Below are 19,143 nucleotides of genomic sequence, written 5' to 3'. Positions count from 1 at the left end.
ACTTAGCATTTTAATTAATAATGGACTTTCTTTTGGAAAATACCATGAAAAAAATGTTTAAATGTAGAATTAGTGCCATTTAAATACACTCCATGTTTTCCTGTTTGTTAAATAAGATGACATCCTATTACACAGAAAATCCACATTTTCATGTGATCAAAATATCAGTGAGGGACATATGTCTGTATGTTTTTCCCAGCTTTCGAATAAGACTCCCTTCTCTGGTGCAGTGTACTCTCGGATCCTTGCTCAGATCATCACAGTATATACACATTCTTGAAACAGGCATGGAAATAAAACCAGCACAGCAGGATTTATAATAGTATTTACATATTTGCTTTTGCTTTATTATAGGTTATATTGTACATGACAACAAATTTCTTTCATTTTTTGGGCAAACATCAAATATTTTTTACAAAGATCACTTTTTTCAGCTTTCTTAAAATACAGAATTATTCCAGTCCCTATACAATTTAAATATCAAATACTGCTAGATAAGTGCCAGAAAGATAAAACAAGATTAAAGAAGCTTAACTATTGGTTTTCAGTAGGTGATTCCATAACATGCTACCGTTTTGATAGTTTTCCACTCAAGCTGAAGTTACAAACTGCTCCATGCATTTTCACCAGTTCAGATGCCCAAAAATCTGGCACCAGCACCACATATTTACCCCCCCCCCCCCCCCCTTTTTTTTTTTTTTTTTTGCTATACAACATTAAACACTAAATAAGTTACAAATAGCACAAAAGCAGAACTGGTTCTGTACCAACATCATGTCAGTGGAGAAGTTATCATATGTAGGTTATTTTATAGGTAGACATTTTGTCAAGTAACTGCAGGAAAAGTCCAAGTGTCTTCTACTTTTGTGAGATACTTCAACAAAACAATCAAGTTTGAGCTGATGGCTGTGGCTTATGACGTAGACCACTACTCAGACCTTGAGTCTGCATCAAGAAGTGGGGATGACACTAAATTCAACACCCTACCCCAACAAAACTCTGTAGTGCTCTTTATGTGCAGTCCCTCTACATTTCCTTCCCATGACAAGACAAAATCTCAGATTCTTTTTACTATAGACGATTTTTTGCTACAAGCCCGTGTCCTACTGAAAAAAACTCATCTGAAACCAAACGATTGTTGGAGTGTTTCCGATGCAGAACACTAGACGGTTAATGGAGTTCTCACAATTTTAATAATTAGAAAATACAGGCACTGGTAACCATTTCTAAGAACAACCATTCAGAGATGCTCGATGGATTAATACAGTATCAAGTGCTCTTGTTGCCCAAGTGGGTCTTGAAGAACTCCTGGACTCTTTCCCACAGGTCCAGCTGAGCCTCAGAGTGGGCTTTTGGCTCCCCACCAAACACCACAACACTCCCTACAGCTGGATGAAAGCCAGATGAACAATAAGGCATGTACGGCACATCCAGAAAGTGACCAGCTTTTGGATAAGTAACAACCTCGTAGGATTTTTTGCCATGCTTTTTCAAAATTTCAGCAGCCTGACTGGCAAAAAACGTGCTGTTCCAGTTGTGGTCATCTTCAGAAGCAGCAAACAGGAAATGGCAGGTGGCTCGTTCAATTGGAATCAAAGACGCCCTGTTCTTGCCCTTGGTGGGGTCTGGTAAGGCGTCACGTATATCTACAAGCCCAGACTCTGTGAATTTCACATTCTCCATGACAGGGGGCAGTGGCGGGAATACAATGTCTTTGTAGTGTAAAGGAAGCACAGTGTTTGCATTACAGGCATTAATACAGACAGTCGCTGAGATCCCAGAGAGAAAAGATGACATGCTCAAAGCCAAGGCACCACTATGAGAGATTGATATGACGCCAATCCCAGGACCTTTCACCTGAATCAAGAGGTTTTATGTTAGTTACATTTTTTAAAGTAACAGGTGCACATCTGCTAATACAGTGCAGATCACAAATTGATGGACACTAGCATTTCTTTGTTCTTTAGGCTCAGCTTCAGTTAGAATGGGTTTACTTCAAAAAAGAAAGATATGCGAAAAGAGGAGAAAAGGGAGCAGCTCATATTGTTATCCGTTCAAGATGCTGGGAGTTCTGCAATGACTGAGAGACATTTAATTGTGCAGTAGAGGACAACAACCTTGTTATATATATCCAATGTGACCAAAGAGGGAGATTATCCTTAGCTGCACAAGTCAATCGACTAATTTTAGTTCAAGAAATATGAGAACAGGGTGTTGTATGCTCACTAGGACTAACAAAGTGTTTGCTGTTGTTTCCATGTCTGACAAATACTTTCTTTAAAATATAAAACTAAATTTTGCTTGTCTTTGTGTGTTTCTACTCAATTACTTTTGAACCCCTAAACATTTTGTAATGTTATCGAACTATTACTACCACAGATCATTACACCTTGCTGTAAACCTCCAAAATCAAAATTACTTATGGCCAATTAACTATTTCAACTAAAGAAAAAATGACAAAAAGCTTGTAATATTTTAAGACTTAAGAAATATAGAGGTTTCATCATTAATCCATGATGGTGATATCAGAAGAAAAGCCAGCAGGTGGCAACATTGACACACTAGACACAAATATAGGCCTCTATCTCAAATCCACTTCAAATGCAGATGTTTGAGCAATATTTTCACAACCTTCACATACATAAGATGCATAACATTGAATTACTTCTAATAAATATGTCCTTTGCTGTTTGCTCTTCAATACTAACCTCTTGCCGCTTCCTCAGATATGTGACCGCCTCCTCGAAATATTCCAAATCCAGGTTTTTAGGGTTTTTTGGGAGATCCTGGTAACGAAAATAAGCCAGTGCCAGAACAACAAAGCCTTTACTTGCCAAGAGGCTGGATCTGGGTTCAGTGAGACCTCCACCAAAAGTGTACAAATCTACAATTCCTGGGAATGGGCCATTTCCTAAAGGGGGGGACAGTTAATGTTGACTTGATACCTAATTTTGTGAATAATTTGTTAAAATCCTACTAACCTGGTGGTATGAAGAGGACACCTCGTATTCTGCCCTCTTGTAAAGGTATTCTCTTCATCCCCTCAATCATGTATCCTCTCTCATTAGATTCAGATGCTAAAACCTCGCCAGTCTCTCCATTAAGAGCCTCCAGGGCCACGCGTGTTGGGCTGAGCACATCCTTCTTCATGAGTTTAGTGTGTGGTGCGTCTGGTGCCAGGGCCCAAAACAAACCCATGGGCTCCACGCCGGTGTAACTACCACCCAGAGAGGGTGTGCGGAAGACATCCACCTGACCACTTTCATCTGCTTTGTACAGGGCAGAGGCTTTGAAAGTGACACCTTTGTCATCAACCAGTCTGGACCTCAGCTCCACTGGTTTGTGAGGAGTGAGTCCCTCTACTTTTACCCGCACCATCTTGTCAAAGAAGCTGCAAACACTAGGGAGAATTTTCAAGCGGATCTGTGATTGCACCATTTCAGCTGTTTAAGATGGGAACGGTTGTTTCACTGTAGCCTGGAATCGTGTCACTGCACCTGTCAAGGCAATTGAGAATTAAGTCAATGTAACTGCTTTCACCTAGAAATCACTTTTATGGGTTAACATCATCATTTACAATAGAAATATTCACAAAACAACAAAAAAAAGAGATAAATTTTAAGAAAAACTATTTATACCACAATACGAAACCTAACTGGGCTCATGAGATATATCACAAATCTCATTTTGCATTTAAGCAGCCTATGCATGGTGCCTAGGTGGAAGATAAAAGACAGTCTGTATTCAGCAAGAGGCCTTGAACATAGCCATTGCTCCAGTTTAGATAATTTATTTTGGAGATTGACTACAACAACCAAACAAGGACCGAAGCTGTGAAGTTAAATTGGAAAAACAACAAATGTAGATATAACTACTAAACTTATGATTATCTGTACACTTGCTTTTCATATATATGTAAATTAAAATAGCAATATACCCGGTATAGAATTTGGAGAATACGTGGGGTATTGTAGGATGTGTTCTCTCCAGCCTTGTTGGTGAGCCTTGTACATTAGAATGACGGCATTGACACAAGACCACAAATGAAATTTAAGAATAAAATGGATAAATTTAAGTGAAAGTAACCAAATGAACACTATAATGTACACGTTATTATTAAAATTAACCTTTTACGCACAATAAGAGAGTGACGAGTCACATTGGCACAGTTATCAGGGGACACTATGGTCTGTCACACTTTCTAGCTAAAGTGTTTAAGTAAGAAATGGTTTGATGGTCATCAGTTGATGGGAAAGGCTGGTGTCACGCTGAGATTGAGCAGCCACACGGCGTCACACAGTAATGTTTAACTGGGTGAAAGGTCAAGAAATTCTTTCGTTTTCTCCGGTTGACAAAACAACAAGGGTAGAAAACACAAACAAGCTAACTTGAGTTGCTTTCATTGTTTGGGCTAGCTATAGTTGTGGGCAACCAACAGGCTAAAACCAGGTCAAAATGTTTATATTAATATCAGAATTAACACACCCCCTCTCCAGTCTGACCGTACCTGTCCAACCTTGAAGCTTTAATGTACAAAATCGACGCTAATAACGGAAGTAGCACTGTCCAAGTAGAAAGCAAGCGGAAGCAGCCACTTATAAAAACGGGGGCGTCGGGGGTACGATTTAAGATCACCTGTAGCTTTGTCGTGTTTGTATTGCGTTAGTGTAACACTCTTTTTTACCCTGGTTTTCTAAATATGCCTTTCAAAATGTCAAAAGTGAGAGACATTTTTATTTCATGACAGTTTGAGAAGAATTGTTATCACCACCACCACCCCCACCATCCGCAATGTAACCGTCCATAATATTTTGAACCAGGTGATCTGTCAAAAAGCGATCGTCTGCGCGTGATTTCTAATGTTTCTATACGATTTTATGCCTAATGTATTTGCTTATGTTGGTAACCTGTAGTCAACTGGAATTACAAAGGGTTTATATAAAAATAACAAAATTGCCTGTTTTGCAAGTGTGTTCATGAGTCTACGTTATTGTACCTACTCAGTTTTCTACAGTATAATCAGTTCAATCATTTTTGGCTACTTAAAATATCCTTACAGAAAATTTATGTTAAATTTGTCGCAATTTCTGCTGCACATTCATTCACATAGACGTTCACATTCACATACAGTTTTAATGTCAGTTCCTGTTTTTATATGGATAAATAAAAGATACATACTTACACTTTAAAATCATTCATGAGAAATATGTCTGAGATTTCCTTGACAGATTATGGGGCAACTCATTTATATAACTAAATACCAGTAATCATCCATTTTTATCACGACACTAGAATGTAAATGAGTGTAAATTAACACATTTCTAATGATAAAGTAATTTATACGGAGATCTTTCTTTTTTTTCAGCAAATATCATGAAGTAAAATACCTATACATGTAGGTAAGTAGTCGATGGAGCCACTAGATGTCAGCACTAGTACAGACTTCTAATGCACAGTCTCACTCAAAGATAATACAGGCTACTTTACATATAGCCTGGGTCTTCTGTAGAAGACTAGCACTTTTTATATATACATATATCTTAACACAGAATAGACATTTGCATCCAGAGCATGCCCCAGTCTTATCTGTGTGAACACAAATCCAGAACAGAACATGATAAGTCATATCTCATTTACTTATCTAATGTATTTCAATGTAGAGCGAGAGATATTAGTTGTTAAACCACCTTAGTGCATACATTTAAATTTTTATGAACAAAGCGGTTGGACAGTGGGTGTCCCGCTTCTTGTTTCTCTACTGGGTATGAGTTTCTTTACAAGACTCAGTGGCATGTCTAGGTGTCAAACTGGAGTCTTAACATAATCCTATAACTGGCTGACCTTTACTTGGGCCTCTGTTATCAGGGAGATTTCTTCTCAGGGAGAGGAGAAGAGAAAGGAAACTTTTATGGAAAGAGGGGAAATTAAAACATGACAAAGGTGTGAGTAGGGATTAGGACGGCATCCAAATTTAAGCAAAACTGGAAAGGGTAAATTTTAAAAATGTGTTTTAAAAGCTATGCAGACACAACACGTTGGCAAAACATTAAACAGTCGTCAAAATTAGTGATCTCTTATTGGACTCTGAGGGATTTAAAAGGAAATTATTCACGTGACTCGAATGGATTTAAGAGGATAAGAGAGATTACTGTATGATAGGGATGAAATTAAACTCACATTAAAGATAATTCTGGTTAATATCATCCAATTTAAAATCACTCAGTGAGACCTTATTTGGTTTCCATGACTTCTTTATCGGTATTTCATTTTTTTTTCTCTTTAGGACAACCATTCTTTAAAAGTGGATGACAGAATTGGTTAAATGTTTTTTGATCTATCGGCAGTGATGTTTGCAAGCAATTGATCAACTTTCTTATGGTAAGCTCTAGTAACATAAGGGGTTTAAAAGGAGTGACTACCCTCTTTCATCCATATTTGCAGTAAAACTTCATGATCTGCAGAGCTGAGTGACGTTACAGTGATGTGTAAACTGCATTTAGCTATAATGAGAAATCTCAAAGATCTCACATTTCTCCTCTAAGCGAATGAAAGCAAAAATTTTCCCACTCATTTCCTGCCTTCTTCTACAGGCATATTGCATAAAGGCAGACATTTAGATCATGTGTCTATTTATGCATTGCCTCCTCAGTTTAAGAACCAGCCATCTGAGTTAATACACACTGGGATGTTCTTTCACTGTAGCATCAAAACCAATAAAAAAAATCACATCAAAAGATCTAATGACACACTCACAGAGGCACCAACCAAGGCATTGTTGGTTGCCTCTGCAGAAATCATCGGGAAAATTATTCATTAGATATAAACCCTGGGAGATAATTCAAATACTAATACATTTACATAATCTCACACTTTACCTGTGATATAATGGTAATGTCCAGAATGTATTTGTTTTTAAAGCATGGTTGATGTATATAGAGTATATTAACCTCAGTAAAGGGGAGACAGACAGGCACTAGCATTCTGTTAAAGAGATCATCAGAAAGAGCAAACCTTTAAATTAACAAATAAATTAAAAAACACCTATGCATGAAAAAAGTATAATAATTCAAACATGAAAAATGCAAGGCGCACACAAATAAAGAATCTATTAACATGTCCACAACCCCTCTGGACTATTCTTTTCTATTCTTAGCATTTTAGATTCTGTGGAAACACAGGAACATCACATTATTCCATTCTTCCCTAATTCATGTAATAACGTTAAATGTTAATTGACAAATAGTATGTTATAAAATTAGATATTATATACTAGATATATTGTAGAATGTTAACAAAATGAAAAATCTTTACAGTCATTTTTACAGTATTTTACTGTCATCTCATAAAGCATAACTGATAAACAGGTGAATATTATTTTCGATTATTACTAATTCTCTGATAATATTTGGCTTTTTATCTCTTGAAGCTGATATCTCGAGATATCAGATATTTATTAACCCAAATCTGTTGGCGAGCATACTCATACGACTTTATAAAAACTACATGCAACTGTAGCATACAGTTAAGCATTTGCATTTTTATTGTCCTTTTGTTTGATTTTTTTTTTAGTGATTCTTTTGTTTCCCCTCACCAAAACTCTGCGCTTTTATTTTGAAATCCAGCCCAGTGACTTGACAACCCATGGATCCGCCCTTTTTTTTTACAGAGGTAGCCATGGACACCGCGCGAGAGCGAGTCAGCCCCGTAGAGTTCTCACAGCGAGTGTTTCCGCTCACCTAAAATAAAGAGCTGGCTGAGTCGAGGACAGGGGACGAGCGGAGCGGCACTGACGGAACTTGACGCCGAGGACGTCGTATTTTTATATTTCTATACTCAGGTCCGAGCGTCTCCATTTATACAGTCCTTAATGCCTCGAATGTGAATGTAAGAGAGGAGGGCTCGCCGCCGCTGGTAACCTTTACGTTGGTGAGTCTTGAACGTATTTTCGCCAGCTAAGCACACACAGGCCACACGAGAGCTCTTGGTCTTCTCTCTTCTGTCTCTGTCTTTCTTTCTGTCTCTCTCTGCCCGTCAGTATTTGGTCATTACATAATAATTATAATAATAACCAGGAAAAGCGTAACCAATCTTAGGGTCACGCTTACTAACTCGTTAGTGTAAGTAATTAGTTTGATCTTTTTCCTTTTATTTTTGTTTAACAAACGAGGTCGATTATTAAACTAAGCTAGCGTATGATAAACGTAGTTACTGTTTGGCTAAATGTCATATTTTTTTTTCTCTGACGGTCTCTTGGATATAAGTTTGAATCTGTGGAAATATCTCACCTTGACTTGTCAGATACAGTGAAACAAAGAGCAAATTGTCTGTGGTAGCTGGTGAGTCCCGTCTAACAGTTACCCACTGTAACAACGTTACAGCTGGTCATGTGAACAAAAAAAGGAACGAGGAAGCAAGAAGTCTGCTTGTATTGTGTTGTTTATGGTGCATACATAAGAGGCTGAGTCGGTGAAGAACCGGGTACATCCAGGTGTATTGCTTGTTTGAATCGTGTTGTTTTCTCTTTTTATTCAGCTTTTTTTTTTTGTTCCCGTGGCATTGGCAGCCCACCACACTCTTTGTTTAAATACCTCACTGTACAGTTGCACGTGTTGAAGCGTGTGACTGCCGTAGGACTGCTAAAAAGAGCCAGCTGACCACATTTGATACAGTTGCAGAGATGCATCTTTGAGCTATTATTTGTCTGTGTGTGTGTGTGTGTGTGTGTGTGTGTGTGTGTGTGTGTGTGTGTGTGTTTGCGCTGGGGGGGTCTCTCATTCCCAGCAGTGCAGTTTCCCACCCCACGCTTTTGTTCCAGTAAAACTTTTTTTTTGAGTCGTTTCCTGTTACTAGGGAAAGGGTAAGATGTGACACTTGACCCAAAGCGGAGAGCAGGGAAGTTCAGATGTGAACTGTTGTGTTTATACCGAAGATCAGAGTCTGGGAAGTATTCAGGTTCAATTTCCTATTGTGGTCTCTTGATAATACAAGGCTGAGAAATGTTTTGATCCGATCTCTGTGCGCCACCTTCTTATTGTTTTGGTCGTTTCATAACATATACCGTATACAGTAGCCCTTTATTTAAGCTCCGATTTTCAGCCCAGTTATCATATTTTGTAATCATTTTTACCTTTCTATTTTTGTTTTAATAGAAATACAGCATTTCATATCATGTAGACATCCCAGACTTTTTAAACATGCACCAAAGTTTTTGTCTTTTTCAAAAGATTTTGTTTTTTATTAATATGTTTCAGTTATGTGCAAAACATTTTTATCACGCTAGTTAAATGATTTACTCTAACATGTGTACAACATGCTGTGAATAGCACTTTCCTGCCTACTGGCTACTTTATTGAGCAGGTCAAGGTTCAACAGTAAGTTGTTTGTGCCCATCCCTCGCTCGGTTTGCTCTTTAGAAATCCAGCTTACAGCTTCCATCTGCTGTCAGCTCATGTTTTATGTGAAAAGACTTCAATACATTCACTAATATGATGGGCTTATTGCCCCAAAATTTCCCAATATTTCATAATGCTGTCACTCCTGCTAGTTGTTGTTCAGCGATACCCAAATGTTTGCGTCTAATTCCTAGAGCTTATTTTTGTTGGATAGGTTTTTTTCAACAGAATTAAGGCGTGAGCTGAAAGGCTGTTTTTCTTTGCTGAACTCACTCATGTTCTTAATTTATTTATTTATTTCCCCCATTGTTTAGACTGACTAGTTTTGTTTTCATGCATTGTACAAGCCTTAGCATCCGCAGAATAATGGATATACAATGTGAAGCTTTAATGGTTCTTAGTTTAAAGGACATTATGTAACTGCAGTGAAATTTTTATAACTCCGGGCCCTGAGTTTGGGGGCGTTTTCTGTTTTGACAACATACCTAGAGAAAACACATTGTGAGTATAAATGAGAGTACTGCTTTTGCCTTAAATCCTTTCCTCATCTTTCACCACTATCATATTTCCCCCTTTTTCCCTTGTTTCTTCTTCTTTCTCTCCTTCATCTTTCTCTGTGTCTCTCTCTCTTTCCTTGCGGCAGTACAGAGGGATGCTGAGGCACTGTGGGGTTTAACACTATCGTACTTAATAACAAAGGGTCCTTTCTCTTCTGCCATGCAGAGCCCCGTTTCTGGGCTCCCTTCATAGGCCCACGTAGGCTCTACCAGCAGCAGCAGTAGCATGGAGGGCTATCGGATGGAAATCTCCTCTGGGCTGTTTCTTTGGCGCACTGAGTCCTCTCTGTTCCCGGACACATGCCTGTGCTGCTGCTCTCTCCTTGGCTCCCTTTGCATTCCAGGAGCCTCGGGCAGCTGAAAAACTGCAGTAGCAGTCTGCTGACTGCCTGGTTGGCTCATTGGTGTCTCAAGTGGAGAGTTACATAGTTTTTTCCCCCAAAGTTCAAGACTACACACTCTGAAAATGTGTTTATGTTTTTAAAACCTCAACTTCTTTAATGTGCTAGACCTAAGTATGGCCTACAGATGTAACACATGGAATGAGATAAACGACCAAGAAATGTCCAAATGACTTATGAAGTGCAGTTTTAAACTTGAGGGATGTCATGATCCAGTTTTTTCCATTTGATAGCCATTCCTTGGTTTTGGGTATCTGCTAAGACAGAGTACTTATCCAGGTCCAGTGTTAAATTACCACACTTTTTTTCCTCACACTGAAAAAGAGACTGGGAATCATCCTTTTATTGGGCTTTACACAAAGATTTTATTTTCTAATGTTGTAAAATAAAACTTGATGGATGAATTTGTTGAAGAATATAAACTTACCTAATTGGTATTTTTTTTTAGTAAAGTAATGCATAAAAGAACAGACCAAAAACAACTGAAGTTACAATTTTATATATCTTTTTTGCCAACATCTCATTTCCACTCAATTAAAGAGAAAGTCATGGTAGTTTCTAGTTTATTTAGGGCTTTTTTTTTCCGTCTTTTTTTTTTTTTGCCTCTTTGTACACACACAATGCGGAACTGACAAGAGATAGCTGAAGTGAAATATTAATCTAGTTCACAGTGTGTTGCTGTAAGTGTAATAAAAGCTTACCGAAACAACATCCTTCTAGTTTCTACTTTATATAATGTCTCTCCCAGCACAGATAACGAGAGCAAAACTAAAAGGGAGAGAAGACAAAAAACATTTCGTTGTCTGAGCTTTTCACTTGACCACAGTTTGCACGTAATGAAAAACATATAAAGAAAAGCTGTCAGTTTAGCAGGCATGAAATACATCCAAATCGCTTGCTCTTTTGCTGTTAGCTCTTTTCAGCTCTGCTGCTGTCGCATGGCGACATAAACATAGAACAACAGTTAAAAGATTTGAATAGATTGGTGCAGAGACTGGGAAGTTGTCACTGATATGCGATCCAGCTTTACAAGTCAATATCTGATTACAATATTGGATCGTTGCATCCTTAGTCTTCTTAATCAGACTTTGTGGTGCAGATTGAAAATTTTGGTCAATAGACTTCCTTGTCTATTAACTTAATGGCAAGCTAGAACTGCCCGTACCAGTTTTGTTGGTTGGCTGTTCTTGCCACTTCCTGTCCTCCTGCCTCAGAATGCTGTTACAGTATTGTTTACTGTATCTCATTTTTATGGGGGGTTGGTATGTTTTCTGAAACTCACACAGTTTTTTCCTTTTAGTTGCCTTTTTGTTGGTATATATAATTTGATAGTGATATTTAGTATAATAGTATAATGTAAAGTAGTTATACTCTAATAATTCATTTAGAAGTCAACCATTTATATTGGTTTGATTTCTAATATTTGCTATCTTTAAAGACACTGTACTTTAGTTTCGGTCTCAATTGCTTTGTTAGTACTGTGCAGCTTCTGGCAGGAAGTGTTTTTGTGTGCAGGTTGATTAAAAAAAAGGTGTTTCAGGAAACTTGAGGTTGAAAATAGAAGCACATTCTATAATGTGATGTTTCAAGCTTAACATCTTTTGCTGCATTTGACAGGAAACCCACACATTTGCAAGGCAGGTTGACATCCAGACTTAAAGTATTCCTGTGCTTTTAGCTGTCAACCTGCCTGCTCTGTTATTAATCAATTAAATATGTGAACATAAAGTCAGTGCATTAGAAGATGTGCAAAAATTCCTTTCATGTTGTGAAAATGTCTTGTTATAGCTAATTGGAAGCTGTGCTTTTTAGGATACCCTAGAACAGACTTAATGACTTTCTCCTTTTTCAGACTCTCTTGTGTGAAAGCAATTAAGCTAATTCTGCTTTAGTTTTCACTTTGTAGACATTCTGGCTGGTCAATACTATGCCCTCAGCTTTTTCAGGAGGTCAGTCCTGCATTTTAAATGCAGCCCTAAGCAGTTATTTAAACCTCAACAATTGCAGTTTTTTGTCTTTCCTTTGTGCATTTTGTCCTTGATACTTCTAAAATTGACATTCATCTGTCAAAAAGATAATGAAGGGCCTCTATATAACCCGACAATAGCAGCCAGCATGGACAAATGAGAAAGCATCTATGGATCAAATGGCTGGCACAGATCCATTGCATGTGCTTTTGACTAGCTGCCCTTTGGCTCAATGCAGTGCCCAGACTGTCCTGCCAAAATTGACTTACGTCACTGTTTCCCACTGGCTTGCGCCACAGTCAGGTATGACTCTTCATCCCACTCTTAGGGGCATCAGAAAGATGGCAGGCAGTGGGTGGGCTGCTTTCCCTTGTTTGTGTTGGAAATTTGGAATATAGCCCTGTCCAGAGCACTCAAATGCTAAAACACAGGCGATTAGAAATACAATGTTGAAGTTAATTAGAACCTATCTAATCACCTTGATGCAGAAAGCACACTAAAAACACATGACTCTCATTGACTTCTTAGTGAAGCAATGAGGAAGCAGCTATATTTTAATTAAACTGTCATATCTGCATCCTGTACCTGAAAAACGTAATAAGATTCCAGTATATACTGGAATCTTATTACGTTTTTCAGTAACTGTAACTGTAAGTAACTGTAAGGACATATACACTATATTATAGTGTATATGTCCTTACAGTTACTTTCTTCTACACAGTCCAGATCATATGCTGTGTCAGTGCCAGTGGCCATCCAGCAGATCAGCAATTAAATTTGCGGCTCTCTAAGTGCAGCCATGCCATTACTGTAGGCATTAGCTTCGCAGCCTTGTGGAAATGTAATGGGCCTCTGCCTCCTCTTGAGAATATTCTGCCTGCAGGCCATCTAGTTTCCCACAGAACAGAGCCACTTCTACTTCATCCTTATCCCTCTGATGCAACATAAACAGCTCTATGTGCATCTGCATCTCATTTACGTAATGGTGTGTTGCATCGTATCACCTCAATCAACCAACAAATGCTTTTAGGAAGTTATTTAAGTTGGTATCATGGAGAGATATTGGTGGAGAGAGGATGAGGTTGTTGCTCTCTATTTGCATATTACTGTTTAAAGATGTCTCACAGTAACTCTTGATGTCCTTCATGCTTTTGTTTGCTGTCTGCCCAGAGAACTAGGTGTCTGATTTTTGCATTTGCATCTTACCTTTAAAAAAAAAAAATTACAGCACTGATTTTGATTAAACTTTTTTATACAAGAAAAATAATCCGTAAGTATTATTTTCCGTCTCCAAGTAGTATAGGGAAAAGGAATCTGAACAGACTGATATCATTGCCAATTTACAGTATATGGTAAACAAAATATGGGAATCATTTCTGAATGCATCACCTATTGCCATTATCTTTGCATACATTTTCCATCACACTCCATTGTAGTAAACAACCAACAGTATGGAATAGAATCGCAGTTGAGGTGCACACATAGCATGAAAAAATCTTTAAGAACACTGTTTATTTAGATGTATAAATAATATTATGAAATATAAATGATATCCTTACAAATGTCTGAATTTTTGCTGATGCTGACTGCTTTAACAGCACAGTAGAGTGTGAGACATGATCTTCTGGAAATTAAACTTCTTTCATGATGATGGTTTTCTTAGACAAACTCCTTTTTCCCAGTCATCTGGGTCTTTGCAAAAGTTGCAGTTGTAATCACACCCAAATTTTCTCTCTCACACACATTTTTAGCCTCTGTCTCCACCATGCCCAGCCGCCAGTGTTGCTAACTCACCAGCAAGAGTGATCTCGTTACATCATCTACAACGGACTTTAACGTCTGGTTTATTTGGTTAGATGCTGTGGCAGAGCCAAGATTAGGGATCGAGTGGAGATAAGAGGAACACTGGCTAATGCTGGAGGATCCTAATAATAGATCAAACAAATGAGGAGGAAATGGACGTAGAGTCATTCATGCAGTTATTAATATTAGGAATTCAGCTGCTGTTTAATAAGATGCAGGTCAGGGCTTCACTTTGTGACTCTGTCTTCCAGCCCGTGCACTGTGGCTATCTCTTAATTCCCTCCTGTCTCTGTGTTGCTTGTGGTTACGTAATCCTCGCTGAATGTTGATAGTAATCCGCGCTCTTCCTCCCCCCTCCTCATACCTCTCTGTCCCTTCCTGTCTGTGTGGCCTGCACAGGTTAAGCCATAGAGGACTCTCCCTGGTTGTCGGAGGAAAAGATGTGCGATGGAATGGTAGCGTTTCAGACGAGAGCCCTGTCCTCCTCTTCTTCATCCTCTACCTCCTCCTCCTCTCCAGCTCACAGGCTGGCTGCCTCCGTGCTTATCCTCCTCTTCATCCTGCTCCCTCATGGTCACGCATCAGGTAAGTCACATGCTCATGGCTTTTTGAATTCTCTGCCTTTTCTCTCACACGATACACATCAAATAAACTGTTATCTTTGCCTGTCTCTTGTGAATTGATTGAGGTTATTTTCCCCTCCTCCCACAGGTCAGTTAGATTAAATCGTCTTCCTTTACCCTTGGGTTGGTCAGGTTCAGAGCGGCAGCTAAGAGCTCAGTCCCACACGCTCTGTGAATCCATTCACTGTCCTAATGAGTCACAACAGTTTTCCTCCCCTATTGAGTGAAACAGAGAGATGCGGTCACATTTCTGTCATAAGGTTTTAATCAACCATGACATTTAGAACCCTCCGAGAGCTTTTGGCACGGCTAGACAACTTTTGTTATTGCCCCACAACAACCCTCAGATCAGGTTTGGCGTTTTACCCTGAGGTCCTACATTATTTGGGAAGTGTCAGGTTTTAAAACTGAATTCATTGTTGTCTAATGGAGGGAAATTTGGTCTTGCACGTGGTAAACAGTAACATAATACAGGAACTATAAAGCTGATGTCCTTTGTTTCCTCTAAAGAAGTGTAATGTCGATGCTGTGGACTTGCTGAACCCCTCCATTTGTGTCAGCTTTCTTTTCTCTTCCAATCTTCCAGTCCCCTCCCCCCTACATACACACAAAACGCAACCACACTCACACTCACATGCACTTTCCACACATAGCCAGCTTGTGAAATGTGCCAGATGTCCTTGCCACAGAGTGCAAGCATACTGTGTGAGCGTGTGTGTCTGTGTGTGTGTCTGTGTAAGGAGTGGTTTAAGGCTCTCAGATGTTTATATGCATTAATTGATTTTCTTCTTTAATTCCTTAAATAAATAGTGTGTTTATGAGAGTCAGAAACAGCAACAGTAGGAGTATAAAACGAGGGAGATGTGCCGTTGAGCAAGGGAGGAGGGGATTGCTAATGGCAACTGTATTATCTCTCGGTATGCCTTATGTAACACACATGACTCATGTTGAGCCCAGGGGGGCTGGTATCACGCTCACGTTCTGCGTCCAGCACACTCGCACGCATAGACTGTCTACCAATACCAATAAAAGTGTGTCCTCAAATCCCTAGCCCACGTGCTCAGGGTGCTGTAGAAGATTGTGTGTGTGCACACGCGTGTGTGTATGTAATCAAGTATTTCTGTTTGCTGTTTTGCCTCCTGTAGGGCTGAACACAGATATTCGAGCCACTTCATTCTTTTTGACACAGAAAAAGGAACCTGCGCCTTTAAGACTGTCAGTCAGCTTCTGGGAAGTCACAGCTAGTTCTCTATACTCGCAACATATATTTGAGCATAATATGAAGTGTCTTGATCCCTCCGACATACAGGAAAGAAAGCAAAACAATGCTTAGAAATGAATTAAAAGACAACATTGTGTTAATGAATCTCAACGTGAATGACTGTAATGAGTCTGTACTGCTGTTTAACTTGGTTCCAACAAAGGGTGTGCCACTAATGCTTGCCATGGCCATGTCAAATGATTCAATATTGGTATATGTGTACAAAACAATCCCTTTTTTAAATATATGGTAAATATTAACCTAAGTCTTCTATCCTCTTACTGCAAGCATATAAATGTTTGAATTAGGAGACAAATATTACTTTTTGATGAGTGTAAAACAGTCTGATTTGAGTCTGTGTTTGACCTCTGCAGTGATGCATATTATACAGTTGAAAGGATGTAGGCTCATTTAGTTGTTTATACAGCATTTCAGAGGATTGTTTTATGTAAGTAATCTTTGCATGACAATATCAGTCAGCTCAAACATAAATATAATCAATTGTGCACCCTGTCTCACATGGGATGAAGAGGACTAGTACTATTATGGTATGTAAATTGTACAAAACAGTCAACATTTTTAAAGAGAAAGCTCTTGTTTTTTGTTTTTTTTCTTTTGTAAAGAGAGACATGCTTTTGTAGGCCAACAAACAGCCTACTGTAAAATAGTCTGCTGTGTGCACTACATTTCATGGAGTTTTACCATAATTCTGAAATATGTGTGTCGTCTGTCCATTCCGTGGCCCTTCATTTGCTTCTGGAAAACAAATGTTGCACACCCTTGCTTCAGCACTAGACTTTTAAGCTCTGTAGCATTCTAGTCTTGCTGTCTTTTTAGCAAGTTGCTTGAAGGAATCTGTATAAATCAAACTAAGTGTTGAAGTTTTATAGTGATTTTGTATATACTTTTTTTCTTTCTTTTTTTTAAACTTCCACTTTTATGCAAAAAATTGTTTGTCATGCTGCAACTAGCTGTTCAGGAATGCAATGGAACATTTCAAACGCTGCTGCGTGTTAACTGATAAAAATCCAAAGGTTATTTTTAACTGTTGTAGCTCTGTAAGTTTTTTTTTTTTTTTTACTTCCGACCACTTCCTTACAGTACATAAGGCAGTGTTTAAGCTGACTCACAGTTCAAACGTTCAAGTGTCCTATAACACTTAATATTTTCCTCTTTGGCATTAATTAAGTCCAAATGAAGATGGCTTATGCACAAGTTTTGGGGGGGTTTTCAGTACAATATTTCAGATTTCCTTTGAGGTTTCTGGGGTATCTTTTCAATTCAAGCACCGTATTATAAATTTAAATATTTGATCACAATCACAAGGAACTTGTAATGAGCAATGAAACATTTAGAGGCTTAGCTCCTTAGTAAACAGAACTTGAAGCTCATTTCATTCTTCTTAATTGAGCCCAGATCGCACAAAGCAAGATGAACCTGATATTTATTGATGAGACTCTGGTAAACTATGTCAGGATTAAAAAAAGAGAAAGAGAATTCAGCCAAGAAAAGTCATTGGAAATAATGGTAATACGGAGGGTTGGCTGTAAACATAAGTGCCATTAGAACAAGACACGAGTTGCAGCATTTACAGCAGAAGTATGGTGTTAAATCGATAATTAGAGTCAAATTACCATAAAAGCAAAACACTCATGTTAAAGCGTTAACTTCATCATTAGCTACTGGCCGTTTCCTTTCGCTCTCCTGCTCGACATACATAATTCACACAGGTAATCCCTTGACGTGTTCCAGGGATGGAGATTGCTGTGGAAATTTCATGAATCTAAAATTTCATCACAGCCAACAGGCCTATTCCAGACTCCAGCAAACAGCAGTGTTGATGATGAATAGAAATGGATACTAGAAAATATACTATAGTCCATTTAAATAGAAGTTTACACTACAGCAGAGAGCAGCATCAGATTTCTACTTCAAGTCTGTGTAGGTTTTGTGGATATAACTCTTTTAGGAAATTTGACCTTTAGCTGATGGAGAGAGAAAATGATAGACATTAACCGTTTGAATGTGCTTTGCCTGTCTTTGGTTCCTTTAACACGTCCGGGAAAAGCTTTAAGCGCCTGTATTTTCGGCCTCATGTTCTTTCTGGAAAAGGTCAGGAGAACAATTTCTTGTAACTGCTAATACAGCCTGTTAGAAAGTAGTTGCAAAGCCTTCAGAGTCTAGGTATTTTTAAAACTGGCTATGTCTTGTCTCTTGTCATGTCTTTTATATCTGTCGTTCAGCTGTTCATTGTAAACAAGATTACCAGAAGGTTATCTTCTGGGTTAATGTAAATGGCTCTCTGGGATTTGTGTTTGTGATTGCTTCACATGATTACATTTGCGTTTATGATTCTCGACATTCTTCCCAAAGTAGCAACATACTAAACAAAACATCCTATTCATTGAAGCAGGGTGCCAGTAAACAAACATGGCTACGAAGCAGCACCTTGGGTTTTGTGTATGCAAAGGATAAATAGCATCAGTCTGGAGGATTTTCAGGGCACAGTGCAAACGCTGCTTGTTTCATGTCTTTTCTGAGTCTATCTGACATCCCACTATGCTAGCTCCACAGAGCTCAGTTCCTAATATGGTGTCAATTCCTAACAGTAAGCCTTTGTGGTTTGTTTCAGAGGAAGTGAGCCCAGACAGTGAGTCAGAAGTGAAAGAGCAAAGATGGAAGCTCAGAGGGTCTATTCACATAACTGCATGCTGCATGTTTTCTGCTCTAAATGTATTGTGTATCAAGAGCCAGAAAGGCTATAACTTTCCCAGTCAAATAGATAAATATTGCCCCCCCCCCCCCCCCCCCAAAAAAAAAGAAAGAAAATTATCCTCTGAAGTTGAGTTAAAGCTGTACATGAAAGCACTAGCAAGGACCAGAAACAAGCCCGCTGTGTGCTCTGTGTGGTGGTGACATTAATGTATGTTCATGTGTGAGAAAAGGAAACGGCTCTCCAGGGCTCTGGGAAAAAAAAGTATAGGATAAAGAAAGTGGTGGAGGGAAGAGGGAATGAGAGCAGGACAGGGTCCAGAGGGCTGCATTTTTAATTTCCTTTGTAATTTGTGTTTTTAACAGTCAATTGTTGTGCATTCATGGAGTAAATACATTTTTCTCTGCCTCATCAAGAGCTATTGTG

General features: G+C 38.7%; 2 protein-coding genes across 4 annotated transcripts in view; one reads left to right on the top strand and one right to left on the bottom strand.

The window, feature by feature from the left end:
* Nucleotides 1–312: 312 nt before the first annotated feature.
* LOC146692201 (acyl-coenzyme A thioesterase 1-like) lies at nt 313–8,359 on the bottom strand. 3 transcript variants are annotated; one of them, XM_085432224.1, is made up of 4 exons: nt 8,286–8,359; nt 2,982–3,497; nt 2,709–2,911; nt 313–1,857 (listed from the first exon to the last, which is right to left on the bottom strand). In XM_085432224.1, the coding sequence occupies exons 2-4, from the start codon at nt 3,436–3,438 to the stop codon at nt 1,270–1,272; spliced, it is 1,248 nt and encodes a 415-aa protein (XP_085288350.1). In that variant the 5' UTR covers nt 3,439–3,497; nt 8,286–8,359; the 3' UTR covers nt 313–1,269. The 3 variants fall into 3 exon arrangements, with proteins under 3 accessions (XP_085288350.1, XP_085288348.1, XP_085288349.1); XM_085432222.1 differs by lacking the exon at nt 8,286–8,359 and adding an exon at nt 4,508–4,591; XM_085432223.1 differs by lacking the exon at nt 8,286–8,359 and adding an exon at nt 4,486–4,567.
* Nucleotides 7,678–19,143, top strand: part of susd6 (sushi domain containing 6) — a 33,831-nt gene continuing 22,365 nt past the window's right edge. Inside the window, exons 1-2 of the mRNA XM_085432225.1 lie at nt 7,678–7,926; nt 14,520–14,705. Coding sequence (XP_085288351.1) covers nt 14,561–14,705 — 145 coding nt within the window. The 5' untranslated portion in view covers nt 7,678–7,926; nt 14,520–14,560. The remainder of the gene's footprint in view (nt 7,927–14,519; nt 14,706–19,143) is intronic.

The sequence above is a fragment of the Copadichromis virginalis genome, linkage group LG15 (genome assembly GCF_057382275.1).
Source record: "Copadichromis virginalis isolate Kocher_CV1m ecotype Utaka linkage group LG15, C_Virginalis_male_GT1.1, whole genome shotgun sequence".
Taxonomy (NCBI): Eukaryota; Metazoa; Chordata; class Actinopteri; order Cichliformes; family Cichlidae; genus Copadichromis; species Copadichromis virginalis.
This window is presented reverse-complemented; position numbering and strand designations above follow the sequence as displayed.